At 33.9% G+C, this 22,080-nt stretch overlaps 2 protein-coding genes across 2 annotated transcripts; both read right to left on the bottom strand.

Annotated features, from left to right (window-relative positions):
* Window positions 1-83: 83 nt before the first annotated feature.
* On the bottom strand, window positions 84-2,081 carry LOC110731250 (fruit protein pKIWI501-like). The gene is made up of 2 exons (XM_021911093.1): window positions 1,944-2,081; window positions 84-909 (listed from the first exon to the last, which is right to left on the bottom strand). The coding sequence occupies exons 1-2, from the start codon at window positions 1,953-1,955 to the stop codon at window positions 424-426; spliced, it is 498 nt and encodes a 165-aa protein (XP_021766785.1). The 5' UTR covers window positions 1,956-2,081; the 3' UTR covers window positions 84-423.
* An 11,741-nt stretch (window positions 2,082-13,822) lies between these two features.
* Window positions 13,823-20,971, bottom strand: LOC110731251 (ER membrane protein complex subunit 3-like). Its single transcript, XM_021911094.1, has 8 exons — window positions 20,820-20,971; window positions 20,606-20,699; window positions 16,081-16,200; window positions 15,953-16,001; window positions 15,432-15,531; window positions 15,234-15,295; window positions 15,031-15,089; window positions 13,823-14,293 (listed from the first exon to the last, which is right to left on the bottom strand). The coding sequence occupies exons 1-8, from the start codon at window positions 20,969-20,971 to the stop codon at window positions 14,189-14,191; spliced, it is 741 nt and encodes a 246-aa protein (XP_021766786.1). The 3' UTR covers window positions 13,823-14,188.
* Window positions 20,972-22,080: the final 1,109 nt, after the last annotated feature.

Here is a 22,080-nt window from a genome sequence, read left to right on the forward strand (position 1 = left end):
CTTCGTTAATTAAATTCGCTTCTTCATAACAGAATAACATAAATTTAGGAATGAGAGTATATATATCACATATAACCTCAGAATTATAATTATAATAATATCATTATTATTCCATTACCAAAGCCAATACAATATAAACTCTCAAATCCCTGCTCTTTGGGTTGAAACTTGTACCCAGCATTCATAAGCAAGGGCACATCATAACCCAATAGCTTTGATGTGTATATATATATAATGATCTTCAAAAAACCCAACCAAAGCTTTTACCTCAATATAAATTAAAATAATAAATATTAATAGCAATGGTAATACTAGTAAGTAAATAAAATTCTTGTAAAAAGAAAAAAACTGATCAACCCCAAATGCAACCCTAAGAAATATTTAGAGAAAAAGAGACCATCTCAAACACCATTTTGATCAAATTTACTCTTCAGACTTTTCAACTGGAACCTCAGTGCTGGTGGTCTCCTCTGCTGCAGCTGCTGCTGGTGCTTCAGCGGGTTTCTCTTCCTCGACGTTGCTAGCTTCTTCAGCTGCTGGTGCTTCAGTGGCCTCGGTGGGGGTCACTTCGGTGGTCTCTTCAACTGCAGCCTTCTCTTCTTCAGCTGGTGGGGCAGCTACTTCTTCCTTCTTCTCTACTTCTGGCTCTGCCTCTGCCTTTACCTCTGCCTCGGCTTCCTTTTCTGGCTCGGCTGCTACTGCTGGAGCTTCGGTTTCTGCTGGGACTTCAGCAGCTTCCTCAACGGTTTCAGCAGCAACTTCTGCTGGTGCTTCCTCAGAAGGTGCAGCCTCAGTTGCAGCTACTGGTGCTTCTACAACTTCCGCGGTTTCTGTGGTTGGGGCCTCGGTCTTGATCACCTCAACTGGTGCAGGTGCCTGAACCTCAGGCAATGTAGTGCTTGGTGCAACCTGTGTGCAGAAGAAAACATCACCGAAATTTAGTCTTTAAGCTGGAAATTGTTCTCGTGCCAAAACCAGCAAAATTCATCTTATACTACCTCCATTTTTTATTATTTGCAGCAAATGGTTATTATTTGTGAGGTATAAAATATATCTATTTTGTAAATAATAAAAAACGGAGGTAGTAGAATGGCCAAGCATATCGATAATCGATCTTGAAAATCACAATATTCATATATATTAATCTTTACACAAAATTCTCTTAATAGTGCATGTATTTATATAATTGCTTATCATAGAAATGGTTAGCACTTATTATTGAAAGTTTTCAAAAATTGAACTTTTGAAACCTTTGACCAAAAATTCATCTTATTGAATGATCAAGCATATAGGTTGATATAAAAGCAATGATCAATCAGAAAAACAGATCTTTAAAACTTGTGTATATAACTCTTTTCACATCAATTTTAAATTCACTTTTTATGCTTATCTTAATAATATTGTTAGCACTTGTATGTGCTTAAGGAGGATGATTAATCCAAACATAGTTCTTATGATGAAATCTTATTAATCTGATTGAGATTATCCAACAATTCAAGTCTAACTATCAAGCAGAAGATCAGATTAGTTTTATTTCAATCGTACGGATCATCATCAAAATCTATACTTTGGTGTTAATTTGTAATGTTGGAAAAAAACAAGCACACTAGAAAAAAAAAGAAGAAAAACAAAAAACATGAACCTTAGAACTTTTCCTAAGAGAAAATCATTAATAAAGAGTTGTGTAGCACTAATGAATTTCTAAGAGAAAATCATGAATAAAGAGTTGTGTAGCACGCACTAATGAATTTCTAGTGATCAAACAAGATGAGTATTGCTAGAAAAACCATGCATAATAAATCGAGAAAATATAAGCACGTAACAGTTTTTAAAACCAATATATAACACCCTAATAACATTCAAGGGTGTCTAAATGCACACAGAAACAATGTTTGTACAAATTTAAACAACAAAAGAGCGAAAAAAAAATGTAGGAGATGTACCTCAGTGGCCATTTGTAGGAAATGAAAATTGATATGGAATGAACAAAAATAGGGAAATAAAATGAGAGCAGAGAATATTGATAAGCTTAGAAGAATATGAAAATGAATTGATGAGATGATGAAATGTAAGAGAGGAGTATATATAGAAGTATTAACAGCATGTAATGAATAGATTAATTAAAATTAGAGGGAGGTGAGCTAAGAGATGTGGGGTCACTGCTGGAAAAAAAAAAAAAAAAAAAAAAAAGATTCTCAGCAATTTGACACCTCAAATCACTGACATTGCAATTGGCCATTTAGCTTGTCTAGTTGTAATTGTATTTTTTTCCCCTCTATTAAGGTTTTATGGCATATATTTAGGGAGTATCTTTTTTCTCAAAATAAATAATAAATAAATAAATAAATAAATAAATAATTTAAATTTTTTTGAAACTATAGATTTATTTTTTTTATTTTTTTTTTCTCTTTTTGACATGGAGGTGGGAAGTGAGGAGATCAGATCATTTTTATTTCAATCAATCAAAGAGTGGGGTTGCTTGGCCTAAGTGTGAGTGTGTAACCAATTAGGTTTTCATGTCCTTGATTTTCTACTTTGTTTTTATTAAACCTTTTTTTTACCTTTGTCCCATGGGAAAAAAGAATAGATGATTTGATTTACAGGTCAAATGTTATGATGGTCGACATACATATCTCTATGTTCTACTCATTTTAATTTTGTTACAAAATAGCAAGCCGAAAATTGCAAGATTGTAGACAGTTACAATCAACTACTGAGATCTTTTATCCTTCCAAATCAGTAATTAAATTTAATTTTAACACTTATTATTATACTTTGACATCGCATGCATCATATTATAGCATAAGATGAAAATTGTTTAATAATTCTTCTTTTATTATTGCATTACAATATTTCAAATAGTTGATTTTTAGTCTAATTATGTATGAACATTTTTGTATGAATAATCAATCAAAATATACAATGTTTTATTTGAACTGTTTATTGTTCTCTTTATATAAACTACGGAGTATATACAAGTGTTTTCATTGAAGAATTTAATTAATACGTACGATTCATTACAATTATTGGAAAAGGTAGAGTTGCTTGTAATATGGGTGCCTGTTGCATGCACATGTTCGACAGAATCTTTCAAATACACTTGCATGACACAATCAATGTTTTGAACGTTTTTCCAATTTGAGCTCTAAACGTAAACTATTGACAAAAATGGTTGCGTGGCAAAACTATTTACCAAACTAAGCTTCCAGGGTAAATCGCTGTCTCGGACAGCGTTTTACCCCTGGTTTTTTTTTAAAAAAAAATTCAACTGGTAAACGCTGTCCCAGACAGCGTTTTACCTTCTGTATTTTTTTAAATTCAGTAGGGCATAAAACGCTGTCTCGGACAGCGTTTTATCCTTGGGTTTTTTTTTAAAAAAATTCAATGGGTAAAACGCTGTCCGAGACAGCGTTTTATGCCCTGTTTTTTTTTTTAAATGAAACGCTGTCCGGGACAGCGTTTCATGGCCATATATCAGCATGTTCACTTCAGCAGAATGCGCAAGAACTCAACCTCAACCTCAACGCTTTCCCTCCTCCCTCTCACACTAAACCACGACCGTACTCAAACACCCGCATTGCCGCCGCCGCCCACCCTTGCGCCACCGCTGCTGCCGCCACCTTGCTGCTGCCCTCCTCCCTCTCACACTCACTCACATGCTCATGCGGCGAGGGGTCTTCCGTATTACCGAGACGCCCTAGACCGACTCACCGAGGACCAGGTAACAATTTAAAATACAGTTTTAGCTTTTTTGTTTTAACATTGTACTTGTTGCGAACTAACATATTCATAATATTACTGTTGATGTGTATTTACAGGTGACATGGGACCCGTATGTACCTGACTTGGTAGATGCCATGCCTCCACATCTGCTAGACCATCAGGCGGAGTGGCGTGCTAGGGTCCCCCTGATCTGTTTCGAGGTTGTGGAGAGTCACCTGCCCGACCGAGTCATGAGGCAGTTTGGACTACGCCAGACTATCCCACAGGGGTGTGACACTAGTGTACAGCTTCACGGCATTGATCGTCGGGGAAAGGGGGAGACCAGCTGGGCGCTGGAGCATTGGCGTTTCCTTCAGCTATGGGAGCAACGGTTGGAGTTCATCGTTGGAGGTGATCTAATGCAAGGGGCTATGGATCCCGACGATCCGTACATGGTGTGGTACAGGCGTATCACACGACGCTTCATCAACCCCAGCTACGCACCACCATCCACACATTACCATCCAGCATATGACATCATTAGCGGATATGTGAGTTATTATTTTTCTACTCCTTTTCAACAATTTCCATATTTGTATGCCATAGATCTGACTGATCGATGATTACTGCAGGCGACGGATATGGTGGCGATGGTTGATGCGCTATCAGTCTCCCTTGAGTGCGGACCCACTAGAGCCCAGGTCGAGCAGGTGCGAGATATGGGCGTCGCTACCTTACGGAGATATGGTCACGCTCATCTCGCCCACCGGCGGGACGGTCATGATGGCAACTCACAGTTCGATCTCGGCCAGAGCAGCGGTGGATGTGATCCTACGTCACCCAGACACGCAGAGGATTACAACATCCACAGTACTGCGCCCTCTGGTACCCAGGAGGACCCCTCGTCCAGTCAGCTGACTCCCCCACCGCCCCGAGACCCATTCACCACCGTCACTCATTACAGGCGGCGACGTGTCAGACGGAGGGCCGACACTCAGGAGGCAGGACCTTTACCCCGAATAAATGAGTCGGGCTAGTATTATCTGTTGTATTCCCTGTTATTTTGTGTAATGATGTACATAACACTTATGAAATTAATATAATAAATCTTTTTTGAATGACTCCGTGTGTGCTTTGAAGTTAATTTGGTGGTTGGACTGTTGTTGGGCTGTTTCGAGTTTTCTGCAGTGCTTAAAGTTGACGGAACTCCCAGAATATGGTGGTGGTACGTGGTGGGGAGTGGCGGAGTTGGTGGTCGACGGTGGTGGGGTAGGGCTGTGGAGCTGGCTGTTGTGGTGGCTGTTGGAGGACTGCAGCATGCAAGCTGTTTGCTGAAGCTTGTTTTCTGCCTGGATGCTGGTTGCTGTTTCCAGCAGAAAAGCGCTGTCTGAGACAGCGCTTTATGTTCAAGCATAAAGCGCTGTCTGAGACAGCGCTTTATGTTGAACATATAAAATAGTTGTAGTTGAATTTTTTTTTAAAAAAAAACCAGGGGTAAAACGCTGTCCGAGACAGCGATTTACCGTGGAAGCTTAGTTTGGTAAATAGTTTTGCCACGCAACCATTTTTGTCATTAGTTTACGTTTAGAGCTCAAATTGGAAAAACGTTCCAATGTTTTAGGGTAACAAACAATGTTGGTACATGTACGAAATCACAGATCCTTAACATTATTAGGTGACCAAATATTCTTCATTAATTCTCGTCAAGAAATGATTTAAGTAAAGAAATTTACGCCCTCATATGACATTACACATTCTCTTTGTTATTTTTTTTACCGGGAAAATAATAGTTACATAAACGAACATTAATTTATGGAGTGTTTTCATACTATCACAATATTTAGTAAGGGTATAATGGTAGAATCAATCACAAATAATTACCCGTTTGAAAGAATAATACTCCATACTTTGTATACGAGTGTTATCCAATTGAGTAGAACATTGATGAACAGCATTAACGGCTAAAATTTTGTTTAACAAGAGTATTAAAGGTCGAAGTCATTTACAAGCTGTCTTGAAGATCACTTTCCAAAAGACCAATTACTACGGAGAAAGAAGCAAATTAAACAGCTTAGCTATATTATGTCGGCCGGTGCTCAAGGTGGGACCAAAAGAATCAACAAATGGTACATAATTAAGATGGAGGACCCCAAACTATTACACTTAATTCTTTGATTGATAAAACTTGGGAATTTTTGCTAAAAATACAGACTGAAAAAAGAAAGAAAAAATAATACTCGTATATGAAAAATTACATATTATATATATATATGAGATATAAGTAGAAAATTTAAGCATGAATCAAACATTAATACATGAGCCTATATTAGCACTATGCCGTCAATTAGACATATTATCAATTATGAAGGTGGCAAATTAAAGGATGAGGCATGGACCCTCTAATTAATACCAAGCGTCAAATGAAATAAAGGGTGAATAAATTATATATAGTACCACTGGTTCAAATAAAATAAAGGGTGAATGAATTATATTTAGTACCTCTATTTCATACTACGTATTATTTAATTTATAATAATTTGCCATAAATTGTGAGTGGAAAATGTCTAATAGTTGCAAATAATTGTCACGGTGGCTATTGATACCATATAAAATGACAAATTCGATAATTTTAAAATTAGGCTAATCGTTGAAATCCACAATAAGTTTTATTCTATCGGTTTTGATTTATTAGGGGTCGTATTCAAAGCCTAATTACTTAATTAGTCTATCACTTTTTTTTTAATTTTTTTGTGACAATCAACAAAGAAAACAAGTATACATTTTAGACAAAACACTCAAAATGTATATTCCTCAAGAGCTATCATCAATCAATAGATTTGATCATTTTAGACTTTAGGAACCGCCCTTTCCAAAGTTGAATCTAAATGTGGGACCATAATCCAATCTGTTTCCTAATCAGCACACTTATGATCTGATTTGCCACGTCTGATCCTATTCAGATTTCTCTTCCTTTCTCCCTAACTAAATTATAGCCTTACCCACCATCAATTTAATCTTTGAACTAAATGAACGGCCACAAAAATTCCACATTAATGGAGATGATTTTTTTAAAATTTTAGGTTTAGTTAAATTAACATGTGATTAGGTTAATTTTATTAGGAAATTATATAGTAACTCTAACCTATTTTGTATGTCTCATTCATGGTTGTCTTTCCATCTATATCTACCTATAGAGGGAAAGTCTTGTAAATAATAATGCAAGGTAGAATAAATTTACCTCCTTACTAAGTTACTATTGTTTCACTAGTACAAAGGTATTCATCATTTGCTTTGCTCCTTTAATTTTGGATGTATTTGAGTTGTTCCTTGTAGTGACTGGATGTTGATTGAATCGATATTATTATATTGACAAGTGAATTTCATCCATAAGTAATTGGAGTTCTCAAAGGTATATCGGATTATTATTGACTTATTGTTAGAAGAGAATGAACATTGTATAAAATTATCTTACGTTAATTACTTGATTTTTTTTCTATCCGATCCGGATAGCCACAACTCACAAGGCCTTATAAAATACTAAACGGGGGAAATGTAAGAAAGGAAAATTAAACCTATGTATTATCATACGCAAACCGTCGATTTATACTATTAGGCAGACTCTTTGGTAAATAGTACATAGTATAATTTCATATTGGAGTATGATCATATTTGTAGATCTCAAAGCATACATATTAACATATATAAGTATATTGTGAACTAATTTAATTATTTTGTTGGCAACCAAATGATGCATCATAAAATTATTTATGTCACCCACTTTTAAATATACTAAAAGGTACGTACTCTCCCAAATTTCATATACTTGTATAATATATATCATCAATTTGTGCCAAAAAAACTTTGTACTAAAAGAACACCTTAATTAATTTTCTCTTTCTAATTTACCACGCATTGCCTAACTGTCTAAGCCTAGGTATATTGATCTGTAAAGTCATCTATCCCAAAAGTTTAGGGGCGGTGAAAGGTGGACCCACATAAAAAGGTACAACCCCATACAAAGTTACAAACCCTATTTAAAAGCCATTATGATTGAAGCCACTAAGGTATCAAGAACAGGATTATTAACATAATTTCAGATTAACCTTAATCAACACGAATTAATTACAATCAAAACACATGAGAGTTGCACTATTAAATGTCATTATATGTTTCAATTAAAATATAATTAAGTACAGGTTAATTTGGAGATTTTGTTAGGTAGAATCCTGATTAATTAGCTTCTTGTAATTAAGGATTCAGACACGTACAAATCTATTTTGTTTTGTGGTTATAAAATAATGTACGTAGTATATAATTATGAATATGAAGAATTAGTACAATATGTGAGTTGCAATGTATCTTTCAATGGAGCCAAAGATTGATTATTAGCAACAATAATAAAATAATAATAATAATAATAATAATAATAATAATAATAATAATAATAATAAGAATAAGAATAAATATGGGTTACATTGATATGGACATGCATTATGTATATGGAGATCAACTATTGTCTTAGGCTAGCAAATATAATGGTGGAGGCATATGTATGTACACTGCTTAATGTGCATACGTTGAACATTAATAAGCAGCCTAACTTTAAAGAACATGAAGACTAACTCCAATGAACATATGTTGGTTTTCATGTTCTATATTCACTAGAGTTAGTCTTCATGTTCTTCTTTTTTTTTTTTTTTTTTTTTTTTGAGGGAAAGTCTTCATGTTCTTTGAAATTAGGCTTAATCTATAACGTATGCACATTGAATGTTGTGCATTTGCATCAACCATCCAATTATTTTCAACTTTGTTCACCTTAATTCTTTTGTATATAATTTGTAAAATATAAATTAAAATAAGAAAGTTAAGAAAAAATAAGTTAGAATAAGTTTTAATTTGATGATATAAAGGTTCACCATATTCAATTTATTAATACTAAAGTTTTTTTTTTTTTTTTTTTTTTTTTGTGACATACTAAAATAAGTTCAAATAAAATAAAGTAAATTAAACACACTATTTGATGATTTTATTATCTCATCAAATATAATAAATACTAATGCTTTTCTTTGGTGAAGATTTTACAAACATTAAATTTACAGCTCTTTTAGTAAGGGTGTGTATTTTTGTTAGTTGATGATTATCTCTTATTTTGACTACTACTGCTCATTTTATCCAAGTTATAATCATCAAATATGTAAAAAAAAAAAAAAAAAAAAAAAAAAAAAAAACTTTTAAATGCACCCAAATGTATATAAGAATTTTTATAATATTAAGATATGGGAAGCCGACAAGTTGTATTAAGTGTTTTTATTATTAATTTTTTAAATATACATAACTTTATCTAATACTTATCTGAAAATTGTGGGTGCACGTAACATGGACATTTCTCTTTTATTTACGTAAGGAATTTAATAAATGATATTGACAAGAGCTCAAAACAATATACATCCATATTGCAAACTTTGTTTTCTTTCCATTTCTACATTTATACTATATCTGAACCAAATAATTGAAATAGTTTCTCTTTAATTTGTACAATGATATATGCAAGTATATATACAATTTTGGTTGTATAATTATTTTACTAATACATAAAACAAATATTATCAAGTAGTTTTATATTATGTTATTGTTGTGTAGGCTTACAATAATATCAACTTTTTATAAATAAAATATTAAAGACATTAATTGTCAATTTTTTTGCATTGACAATGTTAAAAGTCAAATTGTTAAAAGCAGTTTTGGAATATAAGAAGCTTATATATCCATCATTCCTGTACATCAATTTGTTATTCAATCACAGAATATATAGATCGTGATTCAAATTCAATTCAATAAGTAATAAAACTTAATACAATAAACGATTACTAATTATTTAAATAATAAAAAAAATTAGTCAAGTAATCAGATAATAATAAGATCGAGCTAGTTCGGGTCAAAGAACATATATATATATATATATATATATATATATATATATATATATATATATATATATATATATATATATATATATATATATATAACGACATGGCATGTGTGAGCGTTACAAAGCCTTAACCTAAGACACCATATTTCGTATGGCGTTTATGTTTGGTTGATCATTGATGGAACTTTATGTTATTGTTGAGCCATATATATACTCTGATGTTCCGATTCAAATGTTTTATTAAATTTGCCCCCACAAAATTTAATAATTTGATGAGATATATATATGGAACCCATGATGTTTGTTAATGGGACCCAACCCAAGTCGATCAAGGACAGCTAGGTTTATTATATACAGTTGCCATGTAATATAAGATGTGTAAACTTTCTAAAAATAATAAATTATATGGAAGACCAATAAGGACTATTCCAACGTACTATATAATCTTAGATTAATACTATCAACTTTGAACTTAAAAAAGTTAAAATTTTAGTGGATTTTTATACTTTAATTGGTAATGTTGAGGGCCACTCATCCACTTGAATTGAGGTACGAGCGAACTTCACAACTAATGGTGGCCTTAGAGGAATTGATTTTGTGGTGATAGTTCTTCAATAATATTTCTATACATGTTTTATTAATTGTTTTTCATTATTCACAAGTATGATATATTACCTTCGTTAAATATTAGTTGCAATTTTGAAATATAATTTGTGAGACATAAAGTATTTCAAAGCTGCAACTAATATTTAACAAAGGTAGTATAATTTTTTGACAGTTTATCAAGATAAATTATTTCTAGTATTATTGAATTAAGCGCATGCATATTAGTGTTATTGTTATATATAGTAACCAATAATATAATATGTATAGTGATTCTGGCTAAGTTTTTCCTCTTGGCCTCGTAGTCCTATTGTTTGTGACAAAATCTTAACTTTGACGTAATGATGGATGATCTTAGCTTAGTACGAGTAATTATTAGGCAACTAAAAAATGATTAACATAAATTATTCTTAAAAAAATCGTCCGACATTGAATTGGAAATAGTCTCATAAGCATGAATGAAAAATTTTAATTATGGGTGCATAATCATAGGTAGACATGGTCCATGAGGTATGATGACCTTAATAGTATTAGCTATTATTGACATTTTAAGAAGTTCCATGAGGTATATTTGAGATTTCAAATGTTTTTTTTTTATATATATAATAACCATGCAATGCATTTTAACTAATAAACAATGCAGTTAGGGCATGTTCTTTTACGTTGAAATTCAATTCAGTTCAGTTCAGTTCAGCTCAGTTCAGTTAAGTTCAGTTCAGCTCAGTTCTGTTCAGCTCCTAATTTTCTTCTCTTATAAAATATTCAGTTCAGTTCAGTTCAGTTCAGCTCAGTTCAGTTGAGTTCATTCAATGAGAACATGCCCTTATATTAGATCACTGGCTACATTATTTCATGTGACATATAATAGTAATTATAATGATCAATTTAATGAGGGTTTTATTAAACTCAATTATATTCCATTAATTTTGGCGCGACATGAAAATTTGACAATTGAACTAAAGATTTGGTCCCTTGACTTTGGATCATCAATAATAAGAGCCTGTTCTCTTCAGATTATTCTCAGTTCAGTTTACTTCAGCTCCAATAAGTTCAGTTCAGTTCTTAATTTCCTTCTCTCATTAAATATTCAGTTCAGTTCAATTCAGCTCCAATAAGTTTTGTTCAGTTTAGTTCAGCTCGATTCAGTCAATCAGAACAGGCCCTAAGAGGTATTTAGTACAACTTTTAAGAGGTCTCTTTAGTTATAACATCCCATTTTAGGTTAAATGGTATAGAAACTTCTTTATAGTTTTGTGGCATATTTAGTACAACTTTTCTCTTTTACAACTTCATGGTATATACCATTAATCCACCATTGGTCCGAGGAATAGTTATAATTGTCCAAGAAAGTGGGAATTTGATAATTACCATTTAAATAAAGTGGGACTACGTGGCATTACTTGAGTTAAGTTAGTCAAATTATATCCTGTATCATTCTAAGTTTCTCCGAAAACATCCCAACTAAATCATCAAATTAATTAAAGACACTCTTTTACTTTATACCTCAAAAGCTAACCGATGGGCATGCTTGTCTTAAACTTTTATTCAAAACCTATTTCAATTATTATTTCTTGAATAAACTTATTCATTCACAATTTTATGATAATTATAATTGTAAGTAGGGATATATTTAGGAAATTAGGAGTGTGATTAATAACAATATTACAATCTCATAATTAAATAATGAAAAAGAAAAAAATAAATTATTTTGTGAAATTGTCGAGTTGCTTACTTGCTTAGCGTATTCTAGAGTCATTCATGATTGATCGATTTAGTACATCCATTATATTCTATCATCTTCAACTCTCTATCTTAAGATAACATCCTTTTGCATGTAACCTTAAACTCACATTAGAATGTTTCGCGATAGTAAATGCTAGTATGTTATTACTATGTATTAAACTTAATTACTCCGTATAATTATGTAGAAATATAGAGAGCAGAATACTAATCAATCGATTTTCAAAATATTTTGGAATCTTCTCCGATCCCTGGGATCGTCTTGTTTCTCTCTTAGATGGGTACAATTTAGATTCTCTTTTAAGCTATGCAATTACAATTTACAAGTCTTTGTTGCTTCAAAAAATGAAACTCTTTTTGTCTTTGGAAATACGTTAATGTCAAGGCATTGTTGTCCACCCTAAAAATGTAACAAATGACTTAAATCTACAACAAATATACTTGTTCCGTGTGAAATTGTTGTATGATGTTTTTGTCATAATTTAATTTTGGTTGGGATAATTTAGTTAAACAACCCCATCACTTTTATAAATATATTAATGTGGTGTCCCCTAATTTACCATAATCATGAAATATAAGCATATATTAGCTCAATTATTGTGAAAAGCAAAACCCCACTTTTATTGACCATCTCTCTTTAGTTTCCTTCAATCTCTTTCTATAAGAAACGACGAGAAAGCAAACGCATGTTGATCAATTCTATTGGAAAAGATTGATGCTACATTTCTTGATCTTCTTCCATTTGTGCACAACTTTATACAGAGTAATAATCTATGTTTGTAGGATAACAGAATATCCAATAATTTAGGCCATTATATTATATGACTAAATTATGGTTACTTTAAGAAATGACCTTCATCAAAATGAGTAATTGTACAATATAATACGAGTACTTTATAAGTAGTGATTTTATAAGGTAGTAAGAGATAATTTGGATGCACACATCTTATTAAGAATTTGTCAAAGTTCAGGAGTAATTATATATAATCTATATACAAGTACATTAGTGTAGACTTGGGATTAATTGATCTCCTCATCTAGTTCTATTGACAAATTTGTTTTTTAATGAGCAAAAACGATAGAGATAATATTAGTAGAGATCAATATCCGTCAGTGAAAGGAACAAAACATACATATTCATTGCAACCCCTTGTATCCCACCTTGCCGGGCTACTAAGTGAGCTAAGGTATTCCCCGTTTCTTTCAAAAGAGAACACGCAAAAGACTATAGACGAAGAAAGAGAGTCAATATCGTCAAGAATAAGGTGAAAAGGTGTATAGCACTATAGACGACGTCCAATGACCCTTTGCTTGACACCCATAGCATTTACGCGCATCACTTTTAAGGTGGACCTTATAGAAACACAGGCTCTGAGCAAGCTGCAACCCATACCTGACACACTGCTGCTTCTGCCACCTCCACAGACCACCCCACTGCGCCTCGCGTCTCACTGCGGCCACTACAACAGTCCCCCTCTCATCCCTCGCTACCGCCCCTATCCTCGTATCATGGACCGTTCTTGAGAGTCCCGACGCTATACTAACCGGGTCAATGCTAGCATTCACAAAAAATATCATTACTAAGAGATCCAAGAGGTCCTCCATTAAAACTTTAGCAGCTATCAAGTCTAGTTCTACTGATTATCATCAATTCTTCTGCTTAGAACTAAATTAACTGATTAAAACTGAATTTTAACTTGTCAAAAATAATTTTTGTTTATACTTCTAGTGCTTTTAGTCAACGCCGAAATACCAACGCCAATTTATGAATAAATGAAGGAAAATCTAGTACTGCAAATCTGATATAAACTCTCAAAAGCCTCCCAATAGTACTCCTAATGTAAGATGAGAAAACAATAACCTCAAAACATATTAATATTTTGCTTCTAATTGTACTATGAATCGGACATAATCAAGCTGAGTTACATTTGCATGTTGCAGTAAATCTGTAAATGCCTAGGAATTACTTATACAAGATGACATCCGATATTAGAAAACTTAAAGCATCGTGCATCAAATATAATTACAAAAATCTGGTAAATTAAAGCGCAAATTTCCTGCACTCTTTCAAAATCAGAAAATCAGGAGCACCTGAATCAGATGTAAAATTTTGACGTTAAACGATGAATATACTGGCTCAATGGATAAGAATTTGAATGCCAGTCTGAACTCTTTGAATTCTATAGAGCACCTAAAGAAGCTTCGAGCATTTCATTACTTGACAAGTTTCCTCAAGACTGCCTCAGCTCGCTGCTCAAATTTGGGAAGGACCCAATCATGCTGAACGATGTCAAGCCCATCTTTCTCAGCACCCAAGCTCTATGATTCCACAAAAGCAAAATCCATCGTTATAAATCAGAAAAATACCTTTTAACGATCATATCAATCAATAGAGTTGTCAGGGATTTACGGGGTAGACAAATTAGTAACTGAACAATAACATGTTCTGGGTTAAAGATGACTCGGACATAGCCTCAAGGATTCAAGGATATTTAAGTATCATACACAAAAAACAAAAGCCATATGGTATTTAGGTATGGACTTTTTAGAGTTTTAGTGCATAACTTTGAAGGGAAGAAAGAAAGATAGGAGAGAAGAAAAAAAAAATACTCTCTTCTTGGAATAAAACGAATGAAACGACAAATGAAGATGGTACTTGTATGTTTTTTGCTTTTTCCTACCAAAACTTACCAAATTGGTAATATTTGAACTTACAACCAATAATAGGGCACAAAATGGATTACTCTACCCTATTAAATTATCTCACTTTCCCCTCATCAAACCTGATCTTTATTCAAACAAGTAAAACAGAATACTTTGCTCACACCTCCCCTTCCCATTGAATCCCCTTACTAATCATACAATAAGATAGCCAACCCTCTAATGTAGTTCATGAATGTTGAGGTCTTTCGGTAAAAGGCAGACAAAAAGCCTGTGTTACACTATTGGGCCAACTTAAGAGAAGGGGCTACCCAACCACCATAGAGCCAATAATTTCTTGTTCTCAAGAATTTGCCATACATGGACCCTTGCTATCTTTATCAGAAAAGGCATACCTTTGATGGGTCAAAGCCAAATCCACCCATTTGCATCATGCGTTGCGTATCATCCATAGCTAAATATAAATATAAAATAGATATAAATATTAGTAGATACAAATTATTAAAAGGGAAAAAGTCTCGTATATAAAAATAGGTTGCTCTAGATATTTAATGATCCAATCAAGCTGAACAATATTGTGACAGTAATAAAAATATACCATTTTCCTCCCCTAGAATCAAGCTGAAAAAACCACGTAGTCCAAACAAGTTGAGAAAATACCTGAAAGAAAAGAAAATTAAAAATAAATAAAAATGGGAAATGAACTTAAAATCAAACATGAAAGCATGCACATTATCCTAAAAATCCAGCTTCCGCAAGAAAAAATCAGCTAGTATATTTCAAATGAACAAATTACCATGATCGACTGCTGACATAGCTCACATCAACAGTGCTCAAGTCTATACCATTCTGGAGCATTGACCTGAACCTCTGGGTCAGAGGAAATGGGATTTTGGCTGCAAAATCAGCAAAAAGGTGTTAATAATAAAATTAAAAAAAAAAATATTAAACAATTAAATAAATAAAACTCTCATGTTGAAATTACAGATGAAATGGAAGATAGCCATGTTATACATACTTCGTATATACCAAAAAAAAAAAAAAACAAAAACAAAAACAAAACATTTTCTATTTCAGAGTGCATAAAAGACACTTCCAAGTCAAGGAAAGCCTTCAGAATTTCATGCGATTTCTAGAACTAGGGTCAGAAATTGAGAGAACAGATAACAACAGATGAAAGTTAGAACTCAACATGAGATGAAAGAGCTAAGAAATAAAACATGCACAGGAAACAATAAGAAAGACACCAGGTAACCTTAAACATCAAACACAGAGAAGAGAGATTTCTTTAGAATAAACAGAAGAAAAAGAGCAGACCTGCCACAAATCCAGAGAAGAAGAAGTTCACGAAAGCAAAAGTGAGAGTCTGCAAATAGAAATAGAAGGATTAATAAATACACAAAAGTAAATAATCAATTCAATGCAAACTAAAGAAACTCCTTTACTTGAGGAATGATCATAGATAAATTTTTCTTCATCATATCCATGGCCATGTTTGGGTCAGAGAACATTTGAGCTTGAGCTTGTGGAGCTTGTCCTTTGGGTACATGAAGAAGTCCATTCTCCTGCATTTTTAAGTGAACTCAGTCAATTTCCTATTTGGCAAATAGTTATGCATAACAGACATGTCAGCTCCATTGTATGGGGCTTCCCTTGAAAAGAGGAGGGGGAATATAAAGTGGAAAACAAAAGGGACAAATTAAAATGCAAAAAACGCATTCGAAATTTTGCTAAATCAAACTGCTAAAATGCACTCTAGAATAGACAAAAACCAATCGAACTAAACGCAATCAGAGTTCTGAAGAACATAAACAGGGCATGAAAAGGGGTACCTAACTGCCTATATCAATATATCAATGAAGACGACGTACCTAAATGGCTGCAATATATACCTCTAGTAAACCCAAAGAACAAGGATATTGAGAAAATTAAAATTTAAGGAAAGGAAATATGTGAGCAGTCCGCCCAGTCTTTTTATAGACTAAATTCATTGTCGGAGACACTGCAATCTACAGTGTTGAAAAGCAACCACTGAACTATAAACAAAAAAAAAAAAGATATTATCAAAGTTTTCAGCATAAAAGAAAAACAACCTATGCCGCACCCTCTCCTTGGACACCCTCTAACCAGAATCCTCATATTGTGCATGGCGTATAAAACTGAAATTTTGGCACATTTCTCAGCCTCACATCTCATTTTGTCAAAAAAAGACAAACCATTACCTCACAAGTCAAAGAAAATTAGTAGATATGTACAATTTAAATAAAAGAAGCCACTATGGAGCAGTCCCTTAAAGGACTGAATATATTGCCACTTTGCCAGACACTGCAATCTATGCTATTGAAAATAATGGCAGAACTAGAAACAGAGCAAATTCAAGTTTATCACTATGATAAACTTAAAATGTTTATCAAAGGGTATAAATGTACTTTAAAATGTTTAGTGAGGGGTAAAAATGACATTGACATTTACTAACATTAACTTTCATATTAAAGACGTTAGTAACATTTTCTCTCTCTTGCCCAATTTTTCTTTCTTCTTCCTTTCATCTCCTTGATTTCAATACTGTAACGTTCTACTCTTGGTTTCATTCCCTTGATTTCTCTTTCTTTTTCTTCTTCTTTTTCTCTGTTCTTGATTTCATCCTTTTGACTTCTCTTTATTTTTATTCTTCCTTTCATCCCCTTGATTTCAATTTTTTCTTCTTTTCATCCCCTTTGAGACCTATTCTGTAACGCTCCAATGGAGGAATTGAAGCTCACGAGTAGCTTTAATGGAGGAGGTCGGAAAACCCCTACCCTATAGAGTTAACCATGCCCTTGATTTCTCTATTTTTTCTTAGGGTTTTAGTTTTATTTGGCGGGGAAGCCGCCAGAATCCGGTGGAGAAATGGTGATTGTCCATTGAAGCTCACTAATTCCCCCATTGAAGCTCACGATTGATTAATCTTAGAGGTATTGTACTTTCTCATTGATAATGTCGCTTTTACCCGTTAGCAAGGCGTTAACATACAGGCTCTGTTTGTGCCAGCTAATCCGTGTCAGAAGAAATAATATAAAAACAAATTTCGCGAAAACCGAGGCGACTTATTTACTAATTTGCCATTTGATAAACGTTTGAAGTTTATCATTTTGATAAACTGGGGCTTCCTCCTAGAAACAAAGAAAACAATCTTTCGTGAAAGCTTACATCATCAAGAAAAACAGCCTCTCCCACCCCTTCTCATGGGTAAAACTTCAGCCAGATCCTAACATCATGTGTACTTGTGTAGTGTATAAAAATGATTATTACAGCACATATATCAGCTTTGCAGCTCAATTTTTTCAAAAATGGACAAATCCTTATCAAGCATATCAAAGCAAATATGTAGATATATAATATTTATGGAAAGGAACCACTATGTGAGTGGTCCCTTAAAAGACTGAATACATTGCGAGAAACACTGTAACTTATAAATATTCAAAGGCAAAAGCAGAACTAGAAACAAAGAAAATAAGCTTTCATGAAAGCTAGCATCATCAAAGATAATCAACTTTCCTGCCCCACCAAAGCTCTGTCTCTACACTCTTTAGATGGAATCGTTATATTAAGTCAAACAAAGTTAACTTAGTACTTTGGATAAAAGGATATAGAAAGAAAGGGGCACAAGGGGAAAGGAAAGAGATGGGAACTTTAGATAGAATCGTTACATTAAATCATGCAAAGTTAACTTAATACTTCGGAAAAAAGGATATGGAGAGAAAGGGGGAGAGAGGGGAACAAGTTTGTTTATTTGGTAAGGGTTGAAGGAAGGGAAAAGAAAGGGAGGGGAACACGTTCCCTTATTTGGACAAAGGGGTTACTGGTTAAGGAAGGAAAGAAAGGGAGAGGTAGGGAAACAAGTTCCCTTGTTTGGATAAGGGGTCAAGAGAGAGAAGAGGATGGAGAGGAAAGCCCAAGAGGTCCTTCTTCCTTAATAAACAACATATTTCGAAATTGGAGAGATTTGCATTATGTTTGGATAGGAATATTTGGAGGAAAAGGGAGGGAAGAGAAAATAAGGGATATCATTTCCCTCATTTAGATAAGACATAGGGCAAGTAAAAGGATAGGAATGAGAGGGATCCATTTTTCTTTCCCTTTTGATAGGAGAGATTTTGGAAGGAAAATGGAAGGACAATCTCTCTCTTCTCTCCCTTTCCTTTCACTGTTGTTATCCAAATATAGTGTTGGAAAGAAAGTAGAGCTCCATTTTACCCATCCCTCTCTTTCCCTCCCCTTCCTCCTTTTTGCCTCCTCTTCCTTCCCCTTCAATCATGTTTCCAAACAAAGTATAGTTACTCCCTCTATTTCATAATAATCACAATAGTAGGTGTGGCATATAATTTTAGGAAAAATATAGGGTGTGAGCCAAAATAGGAATTTAATAATTAATAGGAGACAGAATAAATAAATAAAAAGTAGCGTACGTGGGGTTAATAGGAGAGAGAAATAAGAAAATGATGGTAGGTCCTTACAAAATAAGGAAGTGTAGCAATTATTATAATTTAAAAGGAAAGTGTTGCGATTATTACGAAATGGAGAGGATACTTGAAAAGATAATGATGCAACCCATGGAGATAACTAGGCCATTCAAATTTAGTATGTGATCATTATGAGAAAAAACAAACAAGGAGCCACAATTTGCATATAAAGATGTTGATTTTTCAACACATTCCCTGAACCTCAAATCTCATTCCTTATCAAAAATGGACAAAACCCTTGTCACACATATCATAGCATATGTGAGAAATTCTCTAAGTGCAACCTCTTAGTTCACTACACTATACTTCCTCCATTCCAAATTAGTTGACACATATACCTTTTAGGGAAGTTTCTTTATAATTGACATGTTTCAATTTTAGGCAACTTTTATGTGGAAAAATGTTTGTTTTACTCTCATATCACTTCTTTTCTCTCTCCCTCCTCCATAACAAACCCATTAATGTTTGTTTTATTCGCATATCACTTATTTTCTCTTTCCCTCCTCCATGACAAACCCACTTCACTTATCTCTCTCTATTACCCACTCTACTCTATCTCCTCTCCCATAGTAGGACCACCCCATTTTCTCTCTCCTCCCTAGGCGCCAGCTTCCTCTCCCCTTTCCAACTTGTCATTGCCAACTGTATGAGTTAGCAAACCAAAGAACTCAAAACTATTTTTATCATATATCACGAAGGAGCCGCATTTGAAGTTTTCCTAAATGACCAGTCACCACACTTCAGTTCCCACTCCATCACCCCACTAAGTAGTGACATAAAACCTACACCTCAAGTGAAAATGAAATCCCAGATATGGCTGAATCCACCCTCTTAAGGTCTTAAATGCTCCTTAGGTTTGTCCAACTATCCCGTCCACATGGCTATGATCCTTTCAAGTATCAACAGAATTCATTTTCTCCATTTTCTATTTACATAATTTATTGCCATTACTGTGCATCTGATTCCTAAATCCTAAATGCGCTTATATGGTGACTAATCCCTCAATTCTACTATGGCGAGTATTAATAGAACAAGAACTTCAAGGGATGAATTAATCTTCAACACTCTTCACTTACAGGTCATAAGAAATCAACCAAGATTCACAAGTTAAAAAAACAAAACAGTCTTAGAAGGCCAAAATCATAATAGCTCGAATAATTACTATTGCTAATGCAGCATAATACTTCTCTCCAATTTAAAATAAATCGCCAAGATCTCATCTTTTGTTCAACTAATCAACACCAAGCTTAAACTACTGCACATAGCAAGCTTTCCATCAAAGTGAGCCACACCCACAACACCATAGTTTAACAAGTGAAAACCAAGCTATCAAAAATGCCGAAAATCCCAGAAAAAAAAGGGGAGGAGTAACAAATTCACCAATTTACAGCTGAAAGGTAAACAAGCTTCCTCCAAATTCCAATTCAAAAGCTAAATTTTACAAAAATCAAGAGAAAGAAAGAGGGACCTCATTGCTGTAATAGGTACGTCGAGCTCGAAACGATTTAAGAGGGATAAAATCAGCCGATGATCTCAAGTTCCTTGCCCTAATTATCACTTGCCTGCAAATTCAATTCCGAATCAAATTACAACCCAGAAAAATTAACCCAATAAAAACGCAATTAAATTCATCCCCAAAATCAAATTAGTAACAAAATCGTAATAGATGGAAAGAGAATTACCCTTCTTTGACGATCTTGCCATCAGGGGTTTGGAAGGTGCGCATAAGCTTAGAGACGAAGTAACGAAGAACACCAATGAGAACCATCACAACTGATAAGGGTATTAAAACCCAGTCTCTAATTGCTGTGTCCAATACTAGATCTTCCGCCATGATTCTGCTTTCTCTCTCCTCTTTTTCTGTAAAATTTGTGGTTTTTTCAGGAAGAAGAAGACTGAGATTTGGTTCTGGGGTTTTTTAGATTGACTTCAGCAATTAGAAGACTTCTTGATCGACTGATAGATTTTTGATAACCCAATTGAGAGGAAACCGGACCCAATTATTGATTGATAACATGCATCGGGTATTCGGGTCGGGTTAATCTATCATAAACCGATAAACGGCATGTTTGACGATCCGTGCTAGTTATAAATAGCAATAATGAAATATTATACTCCGTAGATTATATCAAATCTCTATACTGATGTCCATTATAAATCTACAACCCAACATCAAAACCAAACTATCAAGTGGTAATCGATAGTAATAAAAATTTGTGTAAAATATGAGATATTTGAGTGACCTACTATTACTAATTCACCATGATAATGGACACTGATTTATCTCATAGTTATAAACTAAATTAAAATCCACACTATCACTTATAACCACTTGTCAAATGGATAATCTAATTGGGGTTCTACAATTGGAGTAGTTGTTAAATGTCATAGTAGCTGTATGTGCATACAAATTGTTCTTCTTTTCATTTTTACATTAGTGTTTATCTTTTAAAAATTACTTTATTTCCTATATTAGTGTCATAAAATAATGGAAAGTTCAATATTCATTACATTCTTTATAGAAATCTAACTATACATACTAAAGTACATACAGATTATATCAGAAAATATACATGTGAAGAAGGATGAGTATATATGACATTTTTTGTAACAACATTTAGTGAAAACTAATTAATTACCGTTGATTCACAAAATTGGTCTTCACGGTTGGTTGAAAAGCCAGTGGCGTGAAACTACCGTGTGGTAGATTATGACTGAACTCCTCAAAGACAAAATTCGTGTCAAAAGCGATGCATGCGCCCGCCGCCCGATTGTTGCCCTACAGTAGGGGCTTCGACCCCCAAGGGCACGTGTTGTAGGCTAATCTCGCAAGATGGATGCGTCGCGAGAGCCGCCTGGAAGTACAATTCCTACCGAGCAGCGGGTTGAATCCTTTGCATACAACTTAAATATGCGACGGGATATTTGTAAGTGGTAGAGTGG

This window comes from Chenopodium quinoa, unplaced genomic scaffold (genome assembly GCF_001683475.1).
Source record: "Chenopodium quinoa cultivar QQ74 unplaced genomic scaffold, ASM168347v1, whole genome shotgun sequence".
Taxonomy (NCBI): Eukaryota; Viridiplantae; Streptophyta; class Magnoliopsida; order Caryophyllales; family Amaranthaceae; genus Chenopodium; species Chenopodium quinoa.

Coding starts and splice junctions, on each gene's coding strand:
- LOC110731251 (XM_021911094.1), bottom strand. CDS start 20,971: ATGGCGGAAGATCTAGTATTGGACACAGCAATTAGAGACTGGGTTTTA. Junction 15,532..15,952: donor CTTCTCTGGATTTGTGGCAG/GTCTGCTCTTTT, acceptor CTGATTTTGCAG/CCAAAATCCCATTTCCTCTG. Junction 15,090..15,233: donor GATTCTAGGGGAGGAAAATG/GTATATTTTTAT, acceptor ATTTATATTTAG/CTATGGATGATACGCAACGC.